This window comes from Pyrgilauda ruficollis, unplaced genomic scaffold (assembly GCF_017590135.1).
Source record: "Pyrgilauda ruficollis isolate IOZ18807 unplaced genomic scaffold, ASM1759013v1 scaffold8, whole genome shotgun sequence".
NCBI classification, from domain to species: Eukaryota; Metazoa; Chordata; class Aves; order Passeriformes; family Passeridae; genus Pyrgilauda; species Pyrgilauda ruficollis.
In genome coordinates this window covers 6,135,632-6,149,682 of record NW_024529932.1, presented here as the reverse complement: position 1 = coordinate 6,149,682, position 14,051 = coordinate 6,135,632, and the positions used below count along the sequence as shown (strand labels likewise).

Sequence of the window (14,051 nt, the reverse complement as noted above, 5' to 3'; positions counted from 1 at the left end):
CATGAAATCTGACTTTGAACATTTCCAGGGATGGTCATCTACGGCTTCTCTGGGCAACCTGTTCCAGTGTCCCAACATCCTCGATGTATGTTTTTCTCCTTCTCTACCCTTTCTCAGTTTAAAGCCATTATTCCTTGTCCTGCCACCACAGGCCTTAGTAAAAAGCCTGTCCCCATGTTTCTTTTAAGACCCCTTAAAGTATTGAAAGGCCACAACAACATTTCCCCAGAGTCTTCTCTTCTCCAGGCTGAACAACTTCAACACTCTCAGCCTGTCTTCACTGGAGAAGTGCTTCAGCTTTCTTTTCATAGTCATGGCCCTCCTCTGGGCCCTCTCCAACAGGTCCATGTCCTTACCCTGGATGCCCCAGAACTGGACACGCAATTCTGGGGTCTCAGGAGAATAGAGTAGCGAACAAATTCAACCCTCTCAGCCTGTCTTCACTGGAGAAGTGCTTCAGCTTTCTTTTCATAGTCATGGCCCTCCTCTGGGCCCTCTCCAACAGGTCCATGTCCTTACCCTGGATGCCCCAGAACTGGACACGCAATTCTGGGGTCTCAGGAGAATAGAGTAGAGCAGATCTGTTTAGAACTGATAAAGTGTCTATGATGGCACTTTTAAGTAGTCAAATCTTTAAGGTAGATCTGCTTAAATATTTCCTCTCATGTGTTACCCAGAAAAGAAAAAAAATTAATTCAGCCTTTTGAATAAGCCTGATAGTACTGTAATTTAAATTAAACTAATTTTCATTTAAGCAGATAAAATGAAATGCAGTAAGTTTAAAAAGCCCAAACAAACCCCAGACAAACGTGCCTCTTGCCTTTGTGACCCCTAAAAACCACAGCCAATAATAAAAATAAAGCAGGTTTCTTGTCAGTTCTGTCAGCTTCATTCCTGCAGACAGGCCAGTGTTTCCGGCCTGAGTAAGCTCTGAATGGGAGCAAAATTCTGCCCCTGTGGTTCCAAGTACACTCTCTTCAGAACCTCTGAAGGTCTGATCAGTTGCTTTCTGCTCCTTCTTGCTGCACCTTGTCTTGACAGGACATGCTCCCATCTCCTTCTTCTGCCTTTCTCCTCTACCACACTCTGAAAACTTTCCAAGTTCCTCCCAAAGGAAAGGAACAACTTCTTCTGCTCCCAAGGAACCCACTGACACAGTTTTCTTAAAAATGAACACTATTGTAGTTGGTAAAGGAGCAAAGACTCCCAAAGAAAGATGTTTCGGGACACACTGTGATTCAGTATGCAGCTGTCCTGCATTAGTAGTGAAGTATCTTTATGTGACAATCTCTGCATCAGTGCTGTCTTGAAAACAATAGCCCTGCAGTTCCTTCTTTTGCTATTGGTGTTACATCTGGGTTCCCATCCTCTAGTTTTGGGTTTGGGAAGGTTCTTTTGTTTGTTTCTTGGTTGGGGGTGGTTGTGTGTGTGATTTTTAGTTTTCTCTCTGCCATCTGGCTTTGGAAATTACTGGGGTTTTTTTCCTAAGTTCCTTCTGTCATCCATGACCATACAGTAATAAACTATACTTTCTAGTTCTAATATTACCAATTTTTAATATTTCACCACCTAAGTTTCCAATAGGAATACTGGTTTCAGTTAGCAGTACCAGATACAGTTCAATTCCTGCTCCCAATTTTAGACTAACCCTTGAATTCTCAATTGCACCCAGTAAAGACAAAAGAGGTAAAATGCTAGAGTGGTATACCTCCATTTCACAGTCTGCATACAGAGTTTGTCTTCCTGTAGAAATTTATCAAAATTTTCTATTTTGGCATTGTTTTTCTAGAATAAGTATATCCACATGGAGTTTATACCAAAATAAATATTCTGGAGCACTTATTTCCCTCAGTTCTCAAATATGGACAAGTTGTTAAATACTTCCAGCCAAGAGTCTGGGAACATCTGTGGAGTTCATTCCCTGTAGAAATTTTTCTCTCTGCTTCTCACAGCATTTAATTTTTACTGCAACCTTCATATGTTGGAACATTTGTGGGGGTGGGGGTGGGAGGGGGGCTGGGAATTTTTGTTTTTGTTTGTTTGACTGGGGTTTTTTACTGCATTAGTCTTCCTTTTTCATTTCACTCTGAAAAAGACAGGTAATAGTGTAAAAGTTCACAGAGCCTCCTTGGCACTGCCGTGTACACACATTACTGTTTATTTCCGTGAAGTGAGCTTAATGACTGAGAACGGGGCTGATGGGCTGTGGTGAGAAGCAGTGATGAGAGGTGCAAATGCTGGAGGGACCTTACTGCCTTTGCCTTCAGGCATCCACATCTGGGCTAGCCATTCTAAATGTCTTTTGCAGTCATGGGAGAAATAGGCATTTTAGGGTGGAAACCTAATTTGAATGTCTGCTTTTAGTGTGGGATTACTTACAAACTACTCACTTGGAATTTTACAGAAGTTAATCATATGTTTTAGCTGTAGTTCTTATGTTATATTTTGGGAAGAAGGTCCTAGGATGTAAATGCCAAGAGGGCACTATCACACAGGGACTGCTTCCCTTGGGTATACAGAAGCTTGAGCTGCTGTCAGACTTGCTGTCAGTCATTCAACAGTTGGGAGAGTCTGGACAGGCTTCCTGAAGGATTGATATATGCTACTTCACTGGGCTGTGAAAAGGACATTTAATCCAAAATTCAGAGAACATATTTTAGGCTTGAGGCTTTCCCAAAGCAAATAAAAAAGTGTGAGAAATTCTGGTCCCAGACTGAATTGCTCCAAGACCAGTCCTAGTTTCACACTAGGTTCAATGCTTTCCTGTCTGACTCCTGTGGGTTTTGATTTAAGAGTTCTTCCTTTTTCTGTTGGCATGAACATTGAAAGTTTTTCACTTCTTTGGTATCATTCCAATTTTGCCAGACTTCATGATATTTTTCTGGTGAAAAATGAGTGAAGAATTTATAGTAATTGACCTGAAGACATGATGTGTGTTTTAATCAGATCCTGAATTCATATTTTGAAGTAAGATGCAGAGATACTTTGTTAATAGCTGAGTGCTTTAAACATCAAGTTTTTGTACCTACCTATCAAAAAGTTCCTTGCTGAGGTGTCCTGTCTTATAATTGACAAGATGTATGCATAAGAAATTTGGTGTTTTGCCAGAATATCTAAGTCTGCCATGTCATACAAAGGTATTGCTTTGATAAACTGTTAAAATTTTCAAATAACACTCCAAAAAACACAGCTGGGAGATGTTTATGGTACCTTCCCCTATGCAAGAGAGCTGACTTTTTAAACACAGCTTTTAAAGTATTTACCTTCACCTTTATCTTGCATTTAACACTCAACAGCAAATTAAATTTTGCTGTGAAATACAGTTCTGTGCCAAAAATTCAAAATCCAAGATCCACAGGGTGAATAGTTCTTTTTATAGATTCCCCCACTTCTACCTTTTGAGTCTTTACAATAATAAAATGCTTGTGGGATTTACAAGATGTTAATAGGCAGAGGCTACTTTGAACTCATGCAAGGAGGGCTGTGTTGCCTGTTTTTTCAGCTGTACTTTACAAAGGAACATCTGAGCTATTTTTATGCACATTCCTTGTATAAATTTTATCTGGAGAAAAATAATTTATTGAGATATTCTATTTGAATTTCACAGAACTCTTGTTTTATATAAACACTGGCTTTAACCCTGATTTTAAGGACAATTTCGTGTGTTGAAAAACAAGCTTTAGTAGCTACAGTATAATAAGTCTAGTTTAACATTCTTCTACTGTTTTATTAACAAGCTGAGTTTAATTTTCAATAATTTTCTCTAACATATATTACTAAATGGGTTTTTTTGTTCTGTTCTTTTCAAACCTTTTCCACTGTTGTGCAGCGCATTAAATCTGGCAGAGAGGGCAGTGCACGGAGCCGCAAAGACGGAAGTGGTGGTGAGTACTTGAGGCCTCTGCTTAAATATCAGTTTTGACAGGATCCCGAGAAAACAGATTTTCTGAAAGTGTTTGTAAAGCCTCCTTTCATCCTGAAATGCGCACAAATATGCACTGAGTAATATGTAAGTACTTCAGAATACTTTTTGATTTTCTCATTGCTGTATAAAATCACAACTGGTACAGTAGCATGGATTTGGTCCCACATTTGATTTTTATATACAGACCTTATTGTATTCCTAAAGCAAATTTCTGATTGTTTTCAGTACTGTGGACATGAATGTTTTTATCCCATTAACTTGATATTTGAACATTTCTAACTTTGGAATATTTACTAAAAGGAATCATTTATTATAATAAAACAGAACACATAAACCATGGAAAAGAGGAATTCATTGTTTATTTAACATGAAGGAAGGGAATTTTGTGGCCACTGTGTAATCTGCTATGATAGGTGTTTGTTACAAGTTCAGCAGATTGTTCTGTGCAGCCAACTCTGTAATAAGAATAACACACCCTTTACTATCTTTGAGCTCATCCTTCCCCTTATCTCTGTATAGCAGTACTGAAGTTCTGGAGTCTTCCCTAGAAGAAAGCTTCCTCTCTGGCCACTCAGTCTCCCTGCTTCTATAAATTTGCAGTCCTGATTTCCATAAATGTAAAATTCCTGCAATGTAAGTCAGGAAACTGCCCTGTATTGTCTTTTCTGCACTAGGTAGCCTGTAGATTGCAGGGCTAATGATTTTTCCCTCCCATTATTAAATCCATGAAATTAGTAATATAAACCTAACAGTCCCCCACTGCTGCTCTAAGGAAACTAGAAAATTTCAGGCTACTTCAGCCACCTGGAAAACAAAAACAAAACCCCATATTTTAACCCTAAAAGGAAATGGTTTCTTTGTATCCTGCTTTTGGTTTATCTTGATATCAGTGGGTTTCATTAGAAGATGTCCCCAGTAAATTCTTGCCTCTCTTCCCTTCCTTTTACAGAGAAATATTTTATGATTTTTTCCTTATTTGGTAATCTTATTTCTCCACCTACATAGCAGATATTTTACTATAATTATCAAATTCTATAGGGTCATGAAAAGTCATGGCAATTACTAATGTAATCTGAAGATGACCTTAGAATGCTTGGTTACATTTATGAAGACTGCTTCCCTGGATTTTCTGAGGGTTAAGAGTGAGTGTTAGGTGCTTGAGAGAGATCTTATTCCTTTTCCAACTCAGTAGTTTCCTACAGAAGCTTTTAAATAATTTCTTGATGTGTGGAAGAAACAACCATTCACCTAGGACTGAATTTTACCTGTTCTGGGCTTCAGGCCAAAGTAATTCTTTATTTAAGTAGCAGAGCGGGCTGGAAGAGGATGGAGAGTTTCTGGGCTCTCCTTTGTTACATGAACCCTGTGATCAGGCTGCCAGCTGGAGGTGCCAACAAAACAGCGCTGTGAGACAGGATTGGTCCCTGTTCTCTGTCATAAAGTGGAATCCATTTCAGCATACAGTAAGTAGAAATGAAGAGCATTGGTAGCAGGCAAGGGTATTTACAGCTGTGCAAAACTTTGCATCAGGTGCGTAGGGAAATGGCACAAAGGATCTCTTTTCTTCCAGCTCTATTTTGTAATTATTGCCACTCTCATTAACGAAAAAGGGGCATGTTTCAGGAGGGAGAGAGTCAGTAATTTAGCAAAAGAAGGTATACCCAATGCTCATGCTGAAAGGATGCTAAGACAACATAAATCCCACAAACTACCAGTTTGTCAGTATTTCTTTTAAAATTTTTAGAAGTATCTATGGAAAGTTGTCTTCTTCTTTTTTTCCTTTTTCCTTTTTTTTTTTTTTTTTCAATTTTAAAACAATGAGAAAGAGGATGAGGGGTTAAGAAGGATAAGTGTTGACCTAGAATTTGCCCTATCAGTAATTCTTAGATTGTTGAGTTTAAGATAGTATGTCAAATATATGAAAGAGTGGAAAAAACCCATAGTTTGGGAACAAGTCTGTGTAAGAGCATGTTTGAGAAGTCTTCATTATACAAATTCAGTGCCAGAGATCCAGCCTTTCTGGAAATGACTTGGCAAACAAGCAAAGGTACAAAGAAGGTCCTGTACTGAGCCTAGAGTTAACTTCCTGCTGGGATTCTTAATTAAAAGTTGTGGTGAGCTGTACTGCTTACATGTATTTTTAGAATGAGTCAAAGGCACTGGGCACATTTTACCTGGTAATGTTGGCTCTGGGGAGCCTTATCAGTGAAGAACCTGGACACTCACAGCACCAGATGTTAAGGACTGTGTTGTATTTTGTCCACATTGTACTGAGGATGACTAATAGAAACCTGAACACCCAAACGTTTTATTTTGTCCAAAGCTTGGCTTTGTTCACCTGGGTTATGAGCTGTAATTTGCAGTTTTATAAATTCCTGTGCATGGCCTGTGTGAAGATACATGTGAAATACAAACATGGGTTATTTTATTTCATAATATTAGTATGCTTTTCATGAATTAATGACTTCAAAAGGAGAGGGGGAAAAAAAGAAATATTTGTATACATTTTAAGGTTAGTCTTTTCCAGTGGTGTTGCCAAGACCAAAAGGAGTAATTTTCCTACACTGTGTGAGGGATTTGCCGTCATTAGTGAACCCCGCAAAGCATGGACTCCTCCTTAGTTTAGTACCTGCTAGCTAAATTGAAGAACTTACTAGCTAACTGAAGTCTTACGCATTCCAAATATTTTAGGTATGATGCCTGTTTTCTTTCTTTCTTCTTACCAGCTCACTGTCCTCCTATTTGTTAGCGTTCCTATTAGATTTTTTCCCCCCGAGTATTTTGTCCCCGTGAATGATAGACAGAATGGAAGCAGAGAGATCAAGAAAATTGACATCTATATCAATGTCAGTTAAAGTCTGCTCTTGTCTTGAGAGAGAGAGAGATAAGCATTTAATCTAAAATCCCTATCCAAAATTGAACACATTTGTCGCTCACTACAAAAAGGGAAATTTTCTTCTCCCCGCAATTATCAGATTTAAAGTTTTCAATTTTACTTGGATTATGTTGGAAGAAAATTGCATTGATACAGTCCTGTTAAAATTATTATTTTTAATTTTAAAGAGGAGAAAAAAAAAACCAACCAAAACCACAATACCATGAAAACTTGAAGGGAGCTAGCAGTAACATCTGAGTTTAGACAGTGCTCGACGATTTTCTTTCCAATAATATTTTCTTGTTTGCATACTCACTTTTTTTGTGTTTTGCAGATACATGATTGTAATATCCAGAACTTAGCAGTTGGTGCACTGTGGTTTTTACCACCATAAGGGATTTTTCCTGTTTGATAGCATAATGCCTTTATAAGTGTAGATAATGCAAAGTATGACATTAAGGAATCCATTCCTGTGGCAGTGTTTACTTGCTCTCTGCATTTGCCCAGCTCTCTGAATGGGGACTTTTGTGCTGGATGAGAGGAGCCATGCAGTCTCGGACAGGAGCCCAAAGAAGCAGTGTTGAATTCAGAAGATGAAAGGCTGAGTACTTTGCATTCTCCTTGTTACCTAGGCCTGTCAGGATGGATTTGGAAAATAAACCACATGGGAATAATTTAGGTGTCTTTTCCCTTTTTCATTTCACTGGTGACTGTGTCAGTTTGTCATCCCCAAAGATTTCCTGTATTCAAACACCATTTATCATCCCAGAGGGATCTCCTTATATATTATGGAAGTATGTTTTAGATGTTAGAGCTGTAGGCATCCCAGATAATCCTGACTGTGACAAAGACAAGAGATTTTGTTGTTACCCTGCAGCCAGGACATGACAATCATTTATATTTGCTAGGCTTTGTGTGCCTGCTGATGCCTCATTAATTACAAGTCATTTTGGGATGGTTCCATTGGCTGTGTGTGAAGAATAGAAGAAAATTTTCTTAATTAATGGAGAAGGGGAAATCTGTTGAAATGAAAAGAACACATTAATCTGTTTTCTGCTCTGAACTCACCTAAGGAGTTAGTTGAACTGACACACCACAAACAATTTTCATTCAACAGAATTTCAAATCAAAATGAACAGCAGCAAAGTTATAAATTGCATCTACTTCCCATGCTGTTTCACAGTTTTAATATATTTTTCTCCATTCTGCACTGAACTTACTCTTCTCTTTGGTCAAACCAATGCCCATTCTTCTCCAAGCATGGTGCCTTCATCCCAAATATGAAGGATACACAGAGCTGCACTTAAAACATGTTCTGGACTTAGTGGAGAGTTAGCCCACTGTGCTCTTTGTTACATAAACATTTTACAGAGGAGGTAGATTACCAAACAATCTTACCCTTTGATGTCTTTTCTTGATGAGTAAGATAGTACTAAAAATTCTAATTTTTGTCCTTTGTGGTACTGGAGGAATTTCCAATGCAATAGTGTCATCACTGTAATTACAACTAGTTAGATTCCTCTAAAAAATAAATATAAACACAATGGATTTTTTGGTTTGAAGTACACACAGGTATCATGTGACACAGGAAGTACAGATACATTAAAAGATTGAGAATCTTTTTTGCTGGGTGTCACTACTTGAAATATGACAATTACAAAATAGGAGTATTTTTGCAGTATGTTGCATTATTCATTGTTCTGCCATATAAAATTGGTTATCTTTTAAAATTAGATTTTACATTTTGATTCTTTTTTATTCCCATCCAAATTCTATGTGAAGGGATTTGTTCAAATCAATTTTTGTAAAACACTGAACAAATCTAAATGAATGAAACAATTCCACTAGAATAATTTAAACATCCTAAATATAGTAATATGGCCATGACTTTTAAACAGATGAGAGGAAGGAATGCACTGTAAAAGATATCAGCATGCAGAGTGTATTATTTATGTCTTTGTATTCATAGTCCTCAGTTAAGGCTGTTTAACACAGACTGGGAGGGGAAGGTAATATCAGCGTGATAATCCAAATCTCAAGTATAATAATTTTACAGACTAAATGTATTTATAAATCAGATTTAAAAAATATATTGACTAGCTCTGCTTAATCGGTTCCCATTGCTTTTTCAGCTGAACACTAGAGCTGTGTTCCTGCAGTCAGCTCATGTGTAGGTGTCCACATGGTAACCCCAAAATGAGTACAGTGGGGATGTAATAAAAGCCCAATAAGTTAATAAATAAGGACTGGGTAATCATTGCAGTGAAGTTTCCTTAGATACAGAAAGTGATTTAGTTCAGCAGTGGTCTTCTATTAGTCAAAAGCTACTTTGAATTAGGTGCAGGTGTTTGTACAGTTAATACAGTAATAGAGAGAGAATTAATTTGCAGTTTCAGAAATATCTACCTGTAGTCGTCTTATTGTAGGTGCAATCAGACAGATGTTAACACTCAATGCTGTGTTCTTAGTAGAGAAAAACTACAAATTAAGCTTTTCATCCAGAGTCACACTGTAAACTTTGTTTTCTTCTGTGTATTACTTTAGTGAAAGTTGGTTTCATTCCCATAATTCAAAATGTGTGTAAATGTATATAAAATCTTTTTTCTAGATGGGGTGAGAGCAGCAGAGAATGATGAGTAGAAATTGTAAAACTTGCCTCCCAAAAGTATGCATGTCTGTGAAAAAATGCTTTAAAAACAACTCCTTCCCTGAAGTTCTCTTCACTGTAGGATACCAAAATCCTGAAGTCTATATTGCAAGCTTATATTCCTTAACATTGCCAAATTATGTGTGAATGTATACTGAAGAAAAACATGTAGATGATTCTGCAAACAGAACTACAAAATTTTTGAAATGTGATTTAGACTTCTGGCAGATCTTTTTATATGGTCAACAGAATTTTTAATAGCTGCCATGTTGGCAGCCAAATCCTGTATCCCATGGCAAGTGTCAAGAAAAGCTTACCCCAAATGGCTCAACAGCTAGGATATTCCATGTGAAAGCTGGAGCTGTGGGTTTGAACTCCCTCAGGTGAAAGAAAGCATTGAGCCAGACGTCTCACTTCTGAGCTGCTGCCTGACATCTCCATGTAGTGCAGATGGTGTCAAGCACCTCTTACTTTCTTCTGGGTGCACTTTAAAATGAAAGGTGCTCCTCTTCCTCGTTTTCAGGTATGCTCAGAACATACTGCAGTCCACAGAGACTTGATGTGGTTTTGCATATTAGCTTAATTTAAACTAAATGTGAAGAACTAACCAGAAGGGTTGTTTTCCTTCACTCTTGCTAGATATAATGCTCATACAGAAGGTGATCAGTGTTACTTTGCTGATCTACCTGAGAAAAGGTTTTCATTAGGTTACTTTTAAATGTACCTAGTAAAACTTAAGGATCCTAGAACATCTAAAGGAGCCTCTGTGTTCAATTGTATTTTTTTAGGGCAGTAAGATGTGCAGATAACTAGTGGGTATTCTGCTAATCCCACCCAGTTTGGTTTGTCTACCATCTTTTTCTTCCTTCTTTTACTTAATATAAAGTCTTTCACCTTCTTCTGGTAGCATCGCTAGCACCCATGTGTTTTCCTCCTTCAAAAACATTTGTTATGCCATTTTCCTCCTCTTTTATTTTCATTACATGTAGGTCTTCCTTTCTGGGACCAACCAATTAAACCTATGGAGTTTCTTCAACCAGTTCAGTCTTCCCCTCGTGTAGTCTGCTGTATTGCTCCTGTCTTTACATCTCTTTACTGCTCCCTACAACTTTATTTATCATTTTAAAAATTACTTGTTTTCCATTATGCAAGACTGTGCTTACTTCTATCCTACTTTTTTTCTCATTGATTATTTGTATTTCCCTCAAAACATTTTCATCCACGCCATCTCTGAAGGCCAGCTCTCACCTCTGTGTTGCACAGGCCTGTGCAGAGACCACTGAAATCAAAGGCAGGCCCTTCTGTAATTTCACAGCCCTTTAGTTGAGTTTCTCTCCAGGAAAACCCATTTTTTTCCCCCCATTTCTTCAAATTCTTTGAATATTACTTCTTTCATGAAACCTGTCAGTGAGAATTCATCCAAGGGAAGTGGATGTACATTAAAATATGTATTCCTTGCTTTGAAATTTCAACTGCAATATGTGTCTTGTGAACTTATTAACTGTTTGACATGTGACTGCATATATTAGATCTTTCTTGGAGCAAAGACATCTTCCAGTTTAGGGTTGAGCAAACGGAAGTCTGTGATGGTATTTATAGAAAGATAAATGTTTGTCATCTTTGTAGACGTTTGGGGAGGAGTTGGGTTTCTTTTTCTTTCAATTATAACAATATCTATTAAAATAACATTTGTAGTAAATAAGACAATGGAAATATGTTGCCAAGTCCAGGCTTTGCAATTAATGTTTGCTGAGTGAAACTCATTTTTCCTCCTTATGATGGAAGACTTTTAATACCCACATTGTTTGGTGTTGTAAATGAATATGTCTCTATTTGGCTGCACATCCTGCCTTGTAAATATACCAAGTCAAAGTCAAAATGTTTTCTCCCAGGAGAAAAAATATTGCATAAAAATTTGTTGTAGCAGATGAGATTGAAAGCTTGCCATGAATGTGAAAAAGAGATTCAGAGGTGAACAGAATATTTAAAGTGTCTGGAATACTGCTGTGGCAGGGGAATGTTAATCTGATGTTGTCCGGGCAGGAGGCAGCCCTTGGAGCCGACACATTCCTTGGGGCCCTGCTGCAAACTGAGCTGCCAGCGCAGTGTTTACAGCGAGCTGCAGGGCCAGCGTGCTCTGTACACATGAACTGAGCCTGCCTGCCACGCAGACAGCACATGGCAAATGTGCTCTTCTAATTAAAAGCAAACTTAAGTGTTGCATTTAACCTTGACAATACTGAGCAGGTGGATCACACTGATGTGTTAGTAAGAACACAAACATAGGAAATGTCCAGTGTACGTCGTGACACTGTTTATCTTTATCATGCTTGTTTTAACTCCAAAATGTGACTGTAATTTATAAGCAACTGAAATGTCAGCATTCGAAGCAGAAATATTTTAATGTGTTTACTCCAAAGTCATAAGGTTGTATATATTTTTTAAAAAATGTTAACACACACATGTGTGGACACAGTGTCCACTGTGTTTTAAAGACCACTACTACAAATGAGTACTGTGTCTGTCATGAAAAGATGGTTTCATCCAAGTCCAGTTTGACAGATAGTAGTAGCTGAATTGATGTTATTCTTGTATCGTGGTTTCACAGAACATAACAGCATGTTGTCTTTTTTTTTTTTTTCCTGTTCCCCAGATAGTGGTGGTACCAGAGGGGAAAGACTGAGTGCCAAACTAAAAGCTCTGCCTGGAACAAGTGAACCCTATGAAAGTAGCAGCAGTAAAGAAATAGGCAAGTAGACATCTTATACCTTTTTTGATTTCATGGTCCTCAGGGAGAGGAAAAACAAGGAGAGAGGAAAAAATATTAAGTTGTTGCAAGAGTATGTAAAATTAGATAACTGAGGAAACATTTTCCCATGCAAATGAGGCTTTTGCTTCATTGTTTAGAGCTCACTATAAAGTAATTGTAAATATTAAGAAATGTGGCCCATGTTAATATTGCTTTCAATATCTGTCTGCTGCATCCTTTAAGTCAGTTCTTGCCATTCTGCAGTCATAGGTTCTTCAATAAGACTGAATTTTGAAAGGGTTTAAAAACCGAAATTCATGTGGAATGTGGTACTTCCTAAAAAGCCATTCCTCAAACAAGTCATCAGTCTTGCTGTTCCTTGCATGTATCCAAAGTCTTTTTCTCACTGCAGTATAAAAAGAGAAATTTATTTTATAAAAAACCCAAGAGGCTTCCATCTGTAGAACTCTGGAACTTTGCTCTTATGCCCTGCCTCAGTTCCTGGATGCGATGCTTTGTTCTCCTTCAGTGTTCATATGCTCTTTCTGGTCTACATTTCAAAGACACAGACGTGTAGTGCTGAATCCTAATCTTGTATTTGATTTTGTATGTTTAAAACCAGCTAAAGTTAAAGCTAAAATAGTTTGTACGTTTCACATGTATTTATTTAAATCCTAGATGCCTCCTACGCAGATCCACTTGGCCCACAACCTGAAAGACCAAAAACAGCAGCAAGAAAAAGAATGGAGGAAGATGATTTTGCTGATGAAGAACTAGGAGAGGATCTGCTTCCAGAATAGCATATGGGCCACTCATCTTTTTATAATCCTTTTAAAAGTTTTAGCTGAAAAAGTTTTTATTCGTAATGATTTTGTAGTGGATTTTTATAAACTATTTGTGAAATACTTTGAACATGTGGTACCCTGTGTTAAAAACTTGGATTTGTAATTACAGTGTTTTCTATGATTGATTAAAAAAATAATGGTGAGGTTATTTTACTCATGCATAAAATCTACACAAGTACTCAAACCCATTGCAAGCTGTATCAAATGTGTAAAGCTTTTGCTTTCAGAGATACATACAATGATAATATTAAACAGAAAAGCCTCTAAAACTTCATCTTTCAATGCAGAATACTTCAAAGCAATGCTTGTAAGGTTGAAAATCCTATATCCTTCATCCAGAGCCAGAATTTATTTCAGTCCTGTGAACTGACCTGAAAATGCTGAGTATGACCTTGGTCTTCCTTAAGGTCCCAATTCAGCAAATCACTTTGCACTGATACCAAAGAAAGTATCTTAATTTTAGCCTACGTTTACATGACCTAGGACCATTTTGCAGTCTTTCAGCAAAATGTCCTTATTTTAGTTTTTTATTTTGACTGGTTAGAGTTGTCAGGATTTCAGCCTAGTTTGTTCAGAATTGCTGATTAGATTGCAGCTTTTGAGTCTTATGTTGGAGACTGTGGCACTGACCACACAGTGGTAGTTTTGCACAGCTGAGTATGGGTGAAGAAGTTAGCTACTTCTTGCCATTTTGCTTATGAACTGAACAAGTTTGATCTGAAGTTATTGAGACCTGTTAAATTCCTGTAGTAGGAATCACTTTGAGGAGATGAAAAATATTAGTCAGGTGTTCAGAATTTCCTAATAAATACTTGCAAAACTAGTCCACTGAGATGGCTTGTTTTTGGAGCCCTGGCATGAGTTTGGTTTAATAGTTAGACTTTGGTTATTGCACTTTGAAATGCAAGAATTCAATCTTCTCTAATTTCCAGTGCTCCTTCTCAGTGTTTGTGCTCAGCCTGTTTGCCAGTGACAGTGGTGAAGTCTCTTCCTATCTTCATGAAATGTTT

The 14,051-nt window shown here is 37.6% G+C and overlaps 1 protein-coding gene across 4 annotated transcripts in view; it reads left to right on the top strand.

Moving 5' to 3' along the window:
• The window catches only part of IFT88 (intraflagellar transport 88), a 41,549-nt gene extending 28,365 nt beyond the window's left edge, over positions 1 to 13,184 (top strand). For all 4 annotated transcript variants that reach the window (XM_041487429.1, XM_041487427.1, XM_041487428.1 and 1 more), the window contains 3 exons: positions 3,830 to 3,884; positions 12,101 to 12,196; positions 12,875 to 13,184. In XM_041487429.1, the coding sequence (XP_041343363.1) occupies positions 3,830 to 3,884; positions 12,101 to 12,196; positions 12,875 to 12,996 (273 nt within the window). In that variant the 3' untranslated portion in view covers positions 12,997 to 13,184. The remainder of the gene's footprint in view (positions 1 to 3,829; positions 3,885 to 12,100; positions 12,197 to 12,874) is intronic.
• Positions 13,185 to 14,051: the final 867 nt, after the last annotated feature.